General features: G+C 35.4%; 1 protein-coding gene across 2 annotated transcripts in view; it reads right to left on the reverse strand.

Moving 5' to 3' along the window:
- Nucleotides 1-11,458, reverse strand: part of KNL1 (kinetochore scaffold 1) — a 72,469-nt gene that overhangs the window by 13,729 nt on the left and 47,282 nt on the right. For both annotated transcript variants that reach the window (XM_037056061.1, XM_037056062.1), the window contains 7 exons: nucleotides 7,852-7,990; nucleotides 7,151-7,218; nucleotides 6,662-6,760; nucleotides 5,390-5,505; nucleotides 3,254-3,344; nucleotides 2,549-2,665; nucleotides 1,188-1,275 (listed from right to left, as the gene is read on the reverse strand). In XM_037056061.1, the coding sequence (XP_036911956.1) occupies nucleotides 1,188-1,275; nucleotides 2,549-2,665; nucleotides 3,254-3,344; nucleotides 5,390-5,505; nucleotides 6,662-6,760; nucleotides 7,151-7,218; nucleotides 7,852-7,990 (718 nt within the window). The remainder of the gene's footprint in view (nucleotides 1-1,187; nucleotides 1,276-2,548; nucleotides 2,666-3,253; nucleotides 3,345-5,389; nucleotides 5,506-6,661; nucleotides 6,761-7,150; nucleotides 7,219-7,851; nucleotides 7,991-11,458) is intronic.

Here is an 11,458-nt window from a genome sequence, read left to right on the forward strand (position 1 = left end):
AGAGTCCCAAAGAGGTTGGATCCGAAGAGGAACACACCATGGCACATCATCATTAAGTTACCCAAGGTTAAAGATAAAGAGAAAATCCTAAAAGAAGTAAGAGGAAAGGAGAGAGTTACCTACAAAGGGGTGCCCATTAGGCTATCAGCTGACTTCTCAAAAGAAATCTTGCAGGCAAGAAGGTTCAGGCAAGAAGTATTCCAAGTCCTGAAAGGCAAGGACCTACATCCAAGATTGCTTTATCCAGCAAAGCTTTCATTTAAAATGGAAGCACAGATAAAGTGCTTCCCAGACAAGGTCAAGTTCAAGGAGTTCATCATCACCAAGCCCTTATTATATGAAATGTTAAAAGGACTTATCTAAGAAAAATATTTTAAAAAAAGAACAGTAAAACGACAACAAACTCACAACTATCAACAAATGAACCTAAAAGAAGAGAAAAAGCAACGAAAACAAAAATTAAACAACAACCAGAACAGGAACAGACCAGAGAAATGAACATCACATGGCAGGATTTCAGTGGAGAGGGGGAAAAGAGAAATAGGGGAGCAAAGATACAGGGAAGAAGAAGCATAATTAGCAGTCATAAAATAGACAGGGAGAGATAAAATATGGTATAGGAAACAGAGGACTCAGAACTTGTATGTACAACCCATGGACATGAACTAAGGAAGGGAATGCTGGAGGGTTGGGGGACAGGGCGAAGAGGGGATAAAGAGGGAAAAATTGGGAAAACTGAAATAGCATAATCAATAAAAATATGTTTAAAAAAGAAAATGATAATTACATTTTCAAATGCTGAAAGAGGTCAAGATAGCTAAAGACTGAGTTACCAAATGTGATGATTATGTGGAATTTTGTGATCTTTGAGAAAGCAGTTTCAGGACAATACTAAACAAGTTGAGATTACCAGAGCTCAAATAGAAAGGATTGTACTTAGAGATAAGTTAATATATTAAAAAAACAGATTACGGTCTAGGTTGGAAAGAGCTTTCCAAAGAGACTTATTATTTTGGCCATCTCTTGGTGAGAGTGTTATGGAGGACTACAGTAAAGGAGCTTTAATTTGCTCTAATTTAATCTCAAACTGCTAATACAAGGCTTCAGCATAGTGATACCAGCAATCTATATGAAAAGAAGCACTTAGATAAAAATTTTCTTTGCAAAAAATATTTTAAATACTTTACCTAGTTTCACTTCAGTGAGACAGCTGTCAATCTTCTTAAGTATGTTGTCCATCTCTTCTATCCTTATCTGAAGTTTCTCCCTCTCATTCTAAACACACAATATTATAGATTGTTAAGTTCAAGTTTCACCCACAAAACATTATAACGTTATCAGATTTCAAACAGCTGATATAACTGACATATCTAAATCATGAACAGATGGATCTTAAAATGAAGGTCAAAGTTTCCAGTCTACATTTAAATATTACTTCAAAAAAAAGAGTTCATTGCCCTGGCTGGTGTAGCTCAGTGGATTGAGCCTGGGCTGTAAATCGAAGCAAAGGTTCACTGGTTCGATTCAACAGTTGGGGCACATGCCTGGGTTGGGGGACAAGTCCCTAGTGTGGGCCACATGAGAGACAACAACACATTGATGTTTCTCTCCCTCTTTCTTCCTCCCTTCCTCTCGCTATAAAAATAAATAAATAAAATCTTAAAAAACAAAAAACAGTTCATTAGAAAATGTTCTATGATTGAATGTACAGCATGGTGACTATATTTAATAACACTGTAGTATATTCTTGAGATTTGCTAAGAGGGTAGATGACCAGATCTTGGCATTCTCATCCAAAAAAAAATAACTGCATGAAGCCATGGATATAGTAATTTCATGATGATAATCATTTCACAATTTATGCATATATCAAATCATCACATTGTACACTTTGAATATGCATACTTTATTTGCCAATTATACCTGTTAACAAATGAAAACTAAAATTAAAAAAAAATGTTCTATGGTCAAAAAATGTTCTATCTATGGAAAACACTGGTCAAACAGAATCATAGCATTTTTTTCTTTTTAAGCTTTTAAAAAAAGATTTTTGACTGTAGACATTAATATGCTATTATATTTCTCTGAAAAGTGATATTACATGTAACATTTCCCAGACTTATTTGCTATAGAAAATTTTTAAACACACAGGAACCTTTTAAAGGAACCTTTAAAGGATGATCATTTTGGGAAACACTACTTTAAACACATACACAAACATACACAGCTAGGTATGAATTATATGAAAGATAGTACTATAGTCCTTTGCAATGGAAGAGTAGAATCTATATTGTTTTATTTCAAGCTGTATAATGAATAACAAATTTGAGATAAGAAATAGGCCCATATTAGTAAATATATTTTAAGATTGCTCAAGGTTTTAGGATTTGCCATTTTTGATCAATTAAACTCCTTTCCCTTATGAACAATTCTAAGCTTTTGCCAAAGTTTCACTCACATGTCTAAGAAACATTCTTCATATTCCATAACCACCATAAAGTAACTTTAATAGATCTTTCTTTCTATGCTATTAACTGCCTTAAATTACCTGAGCTGACTGCACCAGCTTGCTGTAGAGAGCCACTTTTCCTTGGTGAGTAAAGACTTTAGTCATCTTGGTAAAATGTGATTTTATTTTGTTCAGGTAAATTCCAAAGGCCTTCAGCTGTAAGGAAAAGTCAAAGGTAACAATGCACTGAACAAGAGTTAGAAAAGGCCCAAGATCTGAGGAGGCTGGTTCAGATGGGGCATGCCAAGCTTCAACAGTTCTAGACTCTGTTTCCTAAAACAGGACACTTCTTCTCGTTTGCAAACTTAATTCCATTTAATAGTTTAAAAGCACAAAGATTTTAATTTTGATTCCTGCTTCCAGTTCACTTATTATTATTACAAATTTGAAAATGACAGGTTCTTAATAAAACTCTTTGAATGTATTAGACCCCATATAAAACAAATTATTATTTAATCAATTAAATCTTTTCCTCATCTAAATCTAAGTGAAAAGCAAACAAGAAGGAGGGAACTATAAATAAACTTCAACTATATTTCATATATTATTTGATAATTTCAGGTTTGACTAAATTATATATTAACAATTACTCATATATAATTAAACAAAACCTTGGTAACATATTACACCTGAGAAGTAAATTAAAGAACTCATCACTAATTACCAAGTAAGTTATCTATTTCATAATAAGAATTATTCAAAATGTCTATAGTGATTCCTACTCAGTAAATAAGACAAAAGTACCTCCTCATCACAGCAGTGTCTCATTTTTTCCCATAGGTTCCTATTTACATCAGTCAACAGTTTATCTTGGTTCAATGCAGAAAGCTTTAATCTAAAATATAGAAACGTTAATTAGCATAGGGTTCAGAAGGCAGCTTCAATGAATCAACTCAGATCTATAGGCATACTTCATTTAATTCTCTCTAGTTGTTTTTTTATATAAAAACAGGGGAATACACTCAAGAACAGCAACCAGTCTCATTATTTCAATACTTGCAGAACAGTTTGAAAATGTTATGAGTCAAAAAACCTTCTCTCACAAATAGAATTCTCATCGAAATGTTATCAGCTTGTTCCCACAGGAAAACATATGCTAATAAAGATTCCTAGCCCTGGCTGGTGTAGCTCAGTGGATTGAGCGCCGGCCTGTGAATAAAAGGATCCTGGTTTGATTCCCAGTCCAGGGCACATGCCTGGGTTGCAAGCCAGTCCCCAGCAGGAGATGTACGAGAGGCAACCATACATTGATATTTCTCTCCCTCTCTCCTTCCCTTCCCCTCTGAAGATAAATAAGTAAAATATTTTTTTAAAAAATCCCTAAGGCCTGTCAATGCATAACTGTGAAGTTGTAACTATTATTTTAAATAAAAGTTCCCAATTCAGTCTAAAGCCTTATCTCACCTTTACAGAATAGCATTTATAAAAGTAGTAATGATATATATTGGTCTCTTGTTAATAAGCAGAATAAATGATATTATATACAGGCATAGAAGTGTAAAATCAAATAGCACAGCACATCTAAACAGGCTATTCATTGTATTTCATTCAAAATAAAGCATTCTCAGACAAATCACGAGATGCCCAACTCATTTACACAACATAAAGAAATTTCTCGCCCTGGCTGGTATAGCTCAGTGGATTGAGCGCGGGCCTGCGAACCACACGATCGCGGTTCGATTCCCAGTCAAGGGTACATGCCTGGGTTGCAGGCCAGTTCCCAGTTCCTGGCACGGGACACACGAGAGGCAACCATACATTGATATTTCTCTCCCTCTCTCCTTCCCTTCTCCTCTAAAGATAAATAAATAAAATCTTTTAAAAAAAAAAGAAATTTCTCTGTCTCGTTCAGTGAAGAACCTCAGTACTTAGTATAGTACCTAGCACATAGTAGGTACTCAATATATGTATTTGTTGAATAAACAAGCCAGAATCAGGCAAATCTGCAGTATAATAATTTAACAGCATCTTAAGCCTCTTTTTTTTAAAAAAGATTTACTTATCTTTAGAGGGGAAGGGAAGGAGAGAGGGAGAGAAATACCAATGTATGGTTGCCTCTCGTGGGTCCCCTACTGGGAACTGGCCTGCAACCCAGGCATGTACCCTCACTGGGAATCGAACCACAATCCTTTGGTTCGCAGGCCTGAGCTCAATCCACTGAGTTACACCAGCCAGGGCTTAAGTCTCTATTTTTAAAACTACATACTTCCTAAAAGATTCTTTTATTTCTTTTCTGTTAGATTGGTTCAAATTTAGTTGGATAATTTTAGATAAGTATGATGTAAACATAACTTGGCTTGCAAGTCCTGATCTACCTGTGGGAATCTGAGTATGCTGCACCTAACTTGTAAATTAGTCTGCATTTATATATACCAAAGCACTAAGCTATAGTCAGAGTAAAACCATGTTATTTTATACATGCAAATCAAAAGCAAATGTGACAAAATTATCGACTCAAAAGGCATTCTTGATGTTAGGCACTGTACATAAATCTCTAAAGGATAGCTCTCTTTGAAGATGTTCCTTTGCAATCAATTTATATCATAATCTAATAATTATTGTTCACTAAGGACATACTTTTTACTAAAAATGGCATGAAGACATTTTATGTACACTCTTTTCTACTTTTCATATCTACCTGAGTAGGTATTATTATCCCCAATTTACAGATATGGAAATAATGGTTAAATGGCTCATATGTTACACAGACTCATAGCCAGGATTGAGCTTCAACCTGAAAGCCAAAACTCTATAAACATACTGTATCACACCACCGATTAATGCCATCAAGTTTTTCTATGCTAGTGTTATTCTAATCAACACCTTACCACACAAATCATTCACTCATCCAACAAACACAAAAAACAAAAACTTTCATACTCTTCGATCTTTTGGCAAAGAGCTTCACAATCTTCTCTATAAATCTGTATCTTGGGTCGGTAAACATACTGATTTAACATCAGATCTTCTGAAGCAGATTGTGTATTTATAGTAAACTGAAAAAACAAAATCAGACAAACCATGTTTAAGAACTGTTTCAAGTTTTAAAGTGTCTATTTCTAAAAGTTCTACAAAGAAAAATTTGAATATTCTTTGGAAATTTTTATACTCAGTAAAGTTACAAGTTGAAATCTGAATTCAAGTCTCTGACATCAAAGTCCATTTCCCACAGATGTTTAGGGAAACTGTAGATGTTCTACTCAAATGGAATTGTAAATGATTTGAAAATGGCTATGCAGTATTGGTCATTAACCTCAATAAAGCCGAAAAAATAATGGCTATACATTATTAAGTGATTTAATACCTAAAAATTCATTAACTTTATCATTTATTTGCATTAACCATCTTTCTGACTTTTTATGGATATGATTTTATTGTTCCAATTTCTTAAAGTGAGTATTAATAATTCCTTTATTTTTAGACACTCTTCTGTAACAATAATGTGAGGCTCCTAATTTCCTGTTAAGCATAATTTTTGCATAGATTTGATATTAACTGTTTTCTTTTATGTTGCTTTCTAAACACTTTTGATTTCCTCTTTGACATAAAAATTATCTAGAAATAGGTTTCTTAATTTCTAAGAAGCTAAAGAATGTTTAGTCCTTTTATTAATTCTAATTTTATTGGATTAAGATCAGATGATGTGGTCCATAAAATCTCCTTTTTTTCAATTTGTTAATGTTTTCTTTGTGGCCAAAGGCATAACTAATCTTTGTAAATGTCTGACAGACTTAAGAAAAAAATATTCCTATAAAAGTGTTATAAGTTTTTCTATTAATCTTTGAAATTGAGTTTGGTGATTGTATTATTCAAATGTTCACGATCTTACATACTTATTTTGAAAAATGTTTATTAAAAACTTAGATTTTTATAATGGGAAAGAGTATATGTTTAGGAAAAAGTATCAAAAACAAAATAGATGGCAAGAAATGAGAAAAATAAAATTTCACCTTATGAAAAATCCACAGTACAAAAAAAGGTATCAATTTTTACACTAATCACAAATATACTAATTATGGGAAAATTTTATAGAAAAATTTGCTTCCTTTATTCTTTTTTCTTTCTGATTAAATGCTTGCTTTGAAGCAGTTTAGTAAATAAGAACAATATTTTCTAATTGAGGCAATTATTTTGCCAAGAAATTACACTTACTTTGGCTGGGAGAGTGCTCTGTCGGGGTTTCTGTATCAAAATGTGGACTTGAAGAAGTATAAAGAACTCCTTTATTGTTATTCTCCCATCTTTGAGTTTCTGAGGAAAGAAAAAAAGTTTGCATGACCATTCAAGGTAAGCTCATTTTTATTATAACCACCTCATTTGTTGGTAAATAGCTTAAAGTTCTTTATATATATTTGTGGAAATACTATCCAGATGTTTGTAAGTTATACATGAGTATATTTTATCTAAAATTTATTTCTTGAGATTATTCAGTAACAGTAGAATTGGGGGAAAAAACAGCAAAACTTGGGTCTTCTAAACATTATTTCCACTCCATATAATTAACTGCCATATTGGGCCCTCAACACAGAAAACTCATCTTGTATATATTTAAAACATTTCAACATTTTTTTAAAAATTAAGAAAAGAAAAAACAAAACAAGGAAATTAGTTACATTAGAAATTAGGAATACTTTAACATACCTCCTTCAAGCTCTCTTCACAAATAGTGTCTGTGAGGAACTGTGATTCCATCTGACTAGTGCGGTATGCTAGAGGTAAGGCAAGTTCAGGTGATGAACAAGTCGAAATGAAATTGTAAACTTAATTTTAGTTATCATCCAGGTTTATGTGTGGTTCATGCTCCTGAAGCTATCTATTAAGATCTTGTTGGAAAGACAGTTATTTGTAAGGTAAAATTATGTTACAGTTTTAAGGCTCCATTCAATGTTTTCTTAACTGAGTATAAGCCTCTTAAGGAAACTGCTCTACCCAGTGTAGTACTTCACTTCTCAATTTATTAAAGTAACAAGAATTAAACATAAAGTATTATTTTACTTATCAACTATTTATAACCCCTAAAAAAAACTTATACAAATTTTATTTTTATTTATTTAATTTTAGAGAGAGGAAGGGAGGGAGAGAGAGAGGGAGACAAATATATTGATTGGTTGTTTCTTCCACACCCCCCCACCAGGGACCTGGCCCACAGCCCAGCCACGTGCCCCACTGGGAATCAAATTGGTGACCTTTCGGTCTGCGGGAGGATGCCCAGCCCACTGAGCCACGTCAGTCAGGGCTAGCTTATACACAAATTTTAAAAATCTCTTAAATGGAAATACATTTATTATTAGCCAAGAAAGCAGATGACTTGTATTAATTAGTTTTCATGAAGATCGTCTTACTGCTGCAGTCCGCACAGGTCCCATCAGTCTTGATCGACTCCAGAGAACTGCTGCAACTAGATGGGGTCCTGCTCAGGCTTTTTATCAATATACTGTTAGCATTTTTATCTATATCCCCTTCAGCATGGTGAACGAAAATCTGAAATTATCAATTAAGGAACATCATCAGGACAAAGTTATAACACTGTATACTCATAATGACTAAATGTTTGTTGAACACTAAAAAAATACTTCTAACATAAAATTTATGTATAACTCTTATGAGTCCCCTTAGCAAAGAATTAGAATAAGTAACAGTCAAAGTCTTTAGAGTTAAAAGTCATTTTATTTTAAAATACATAGAAATAACTTTGCAGATTACACTGTGTAAGAAATTATTTCTCTGATGTATCTTAGTTATAGCCAGACTCTATGAGCTAACGTTGACCTATTCTATTATTCAACTACTAACCACCAGGATCAGGGATACTACACTACAGAAAGCCAGAATAGAATATTGGCTAGTACAGAAAGACACTTATGTCCAGACTTTAGTATTTCCTTCACTTGGTGAACAAGACTCCTTTGGATGAAGTCAAATAAGTCATATGGTCCTGTTATTAACACTTTAACCATTTGACTTTACAGCCTTAAATGTCATTTTTATCTTCCAACTTTACATATGTTTTTGAGGACATTATATTCTTTGTCTAAATGCCATAATGTAAATAAGCTCCATGACAGCAGATTTTTGTCTATAAATTCCCACTGAAACATTCTAGCAAGCTCAATGTACCTAGAACATTATAGATACTAAACAAGTATTTACTGAACAAAATAGTACTAACTTTCACAGAATCTATTCAGTTATGCATTTTATATTACTGTTAACTACTTTCTTAAAGCTTCATACACAAGCCATTTCCTCACCACCTCATCTTTTTTTTAAAGTTCTTTTTTAAAAAGATTTTTATTTATTTATCTTTAGAGGGGAGGGGAAGGGAAGGAGAGAGGGAGAGAAATATCAGTGTATGGTTGCCTCTCATGGGTCCCCTGCCGGGAACTGGCCTGCAACCCAGGCACGTGCCCTGACTGGGAATGGAACCGAGATCCTTTGGTTCGCAGGACCGTGCTCAGTCCACTGAGCTACACCAGCCAGGGCTCACCACCTCATCTTATAGAACCACTGATATCATCTTCTAAGCTTACATATTTCTTGAGTCTAAATTGTTTCTATGAACCTTTGATACTTTTCATCTTTATTTCTCCACCTATAAAACTCAAGTTGGAGGCCCTGGCTGGTGTGGCTCAGTGGATTGAGCGTGGGCCTGCGAACCACATGATCGCAGTTCAATTCCTAGTCAGGGCACATGCCTGGGTTGTGGGCCAGTTCCCAGCAGGGAACTCATGAGAGGCAACCATACATTGATATTTCTCCCCTTCCTTTCATCTCTAAAGATAAATAAATAAAATTTTTAAAAAAACAAAAACCAACTCAAGTTGGATGACAGGTTTTATTTTCCCAAATTATTCAAATCAATGTCCCTCAACTTTAATATCTATGACCTCTTTCAAAAATACAAAATCTCACTTACTTCATTTTGAGGTACTGGGCTTAACTTAGGCATTTTCCCATCCTCTAAAGAAATGAACTTTGTTTCTTCATACTCTTGTTAACCAAGAAAATTCAGTCAAGTTTTTCTTTATGCAGTTTGCACAACAAAAAGGCTTTTTACCCTCTAAATATTTTAACACTGAAGATAATTTTTCAAACCACATGTATCCTGCCTAGAAATTTTCATATGCAAAACTACAACAAATCACCAGAGGTGATAGAATATTTAGAATTCTATCATTTCCACATTAATTTTTGTACTACTTTCAATTTCATTTTTTGTGACCATCTGCCACTTCAGATTGCTTTTAAGTCTAGCTATTAGTCAATTAATTCCTTAAGATTTTACAAAGAAATATTTCTTTAGCCCTATAATTGAAAATAATCAATTCCTGCTACCCAAGACAAAAACAAAAATTCAAGTACACTCATAATTTTTAAAAAATCAAGAAGACAACCAAGTTTAAAGATAACAAAGTTTTAGTAACAAAACACAACCAAAACATGGAAAAGTGAACTGTACCAAAGTCTGACAACAACGAACCATTCAGCCAGACCAGTAAGAGGGGCGGAGTCAGTGGCTGGTGGAGCGGGTAGCTCAGGAAAAAAGCGGCTGGAACCGACTGACCCAGGCATGCAGAAGGCCATTGGCAGATCCCAGGTGTGGGGTGGCAACAGGCGGACCCAGTGGGGGCGCAAGGTGGCTGGCTGACTGCAGTCACACATTCACACTCAGATAAACCAGGCGAAGAGGCAAGCAGTAAGACAGACGGCGCAGGCTAGGGCCCCAGCGACAAGAACTAAAGCACCAATTGGAAAAACTTTCCGGGTCAAGGTGCAGGGAGAAGATCCCAGGCTCACAGTTTGTTGGAGAGACCCACAGGGTCCTGGAAGGTTCACAGGCCCACACATCCAGGAGCTGGCACTAGGGGGGCCCAGTTTGCTTGTGGGAAGCAGCAGAGGGGACCAAAATCCAAGGGAGAGTGGAACAAAAGCCATTGCCCCTCTCTGATCTCGCCCCCGCACACAGCATCACAACCCAGCAACTGGGTCACCCCACCCTCGTGAATACCTAAGGCTCCGCCCCTCATGGGTAACAGGCGTGAACAGACCAAAACATTGTGGCTCAAACAGAAGAAACAAATCAAAGGCCCAGAGCCAACACTTTTAAGCGACCAAGAGATAGCCAACTTCTCAGATGCACAGTTCAAAATACTGGTGATCAGGATGCTCACAGAACTGGTTGATTTTAGTCACAAATTAGAGGGACAAATGAAGGCTAAACTCATTGAAATGAAGGAAAATGCACAGGAAACCAATAGTGATGGAAAGGAAGCTGGGACTCATATCAAGGGAGTGGACCAGAAGGAAGAAAAAAATGACCAAACAGAAAAGAAGGAAGAAACAAGAACTCCAAAAAAAGGAGAGGCTTAGGAACCTCCAGGACATCTTTAAATGTTCCAACATCTGAATTATAGGGGTACCAGAAGGGGAAGAGGAAAAGCAACAAGTGGACAAGTTATTTGAACAAATAATAAAGGAGAACTTCCCGAGTCTGGCAAAGGAAATAGACTTCCAAAGGAAATCAAGGAAGCTCAAAGAGTCCCAAAGAAGTTAGACCCAAGAAGGAACACACCTAGGCACATCATCATTACATTAGCCAAGATTAAAATGAAGGAGAGAATTCTAGAAGCAGCAAGAGATAAGGGGACAGTCCCCTACAAAGGAGTACCCATCAGACTGTTAGCTGATTTCTCAAAAGAGACCTTACAGGCAAGAAGGGGCTGGAAAGAAGTATTCCAAGTCATGAAATCCAAAGACCTACATCCAAGAATGCTCTATCCAGCAAAGCTTTCATTTAGAATGGAAGGGCAGATAAAGTGCTTCTCAGATAAGGTCAAATTCAAGGAGTTCATCATCACCAAACCCTTATTATATGAAATGTTAAAGGGACTTATCTAAGAAAAAGAAGATAAAAAATATGAACAGTTAAAGGACAGCAAACCCACAGTT

Source organism: Sturnira hondurensis, unplaced genomic scaffold, assembly GCF_014824575.4.
Source record: "Sturnira hondurensis isolate 20B ecotype Veracruz unplaced genomic scaffold, ASM1482457v3 Scaffold0008782, whole genome shotgun sequence".
NCBI classification, from domain to species: domain Eukaryota; kingdom Metazoa; phylum Chordata; class Mammalia; order Chiroptera; family Phyllostomidae; genus Sturnira; species Sturnira hondurensis.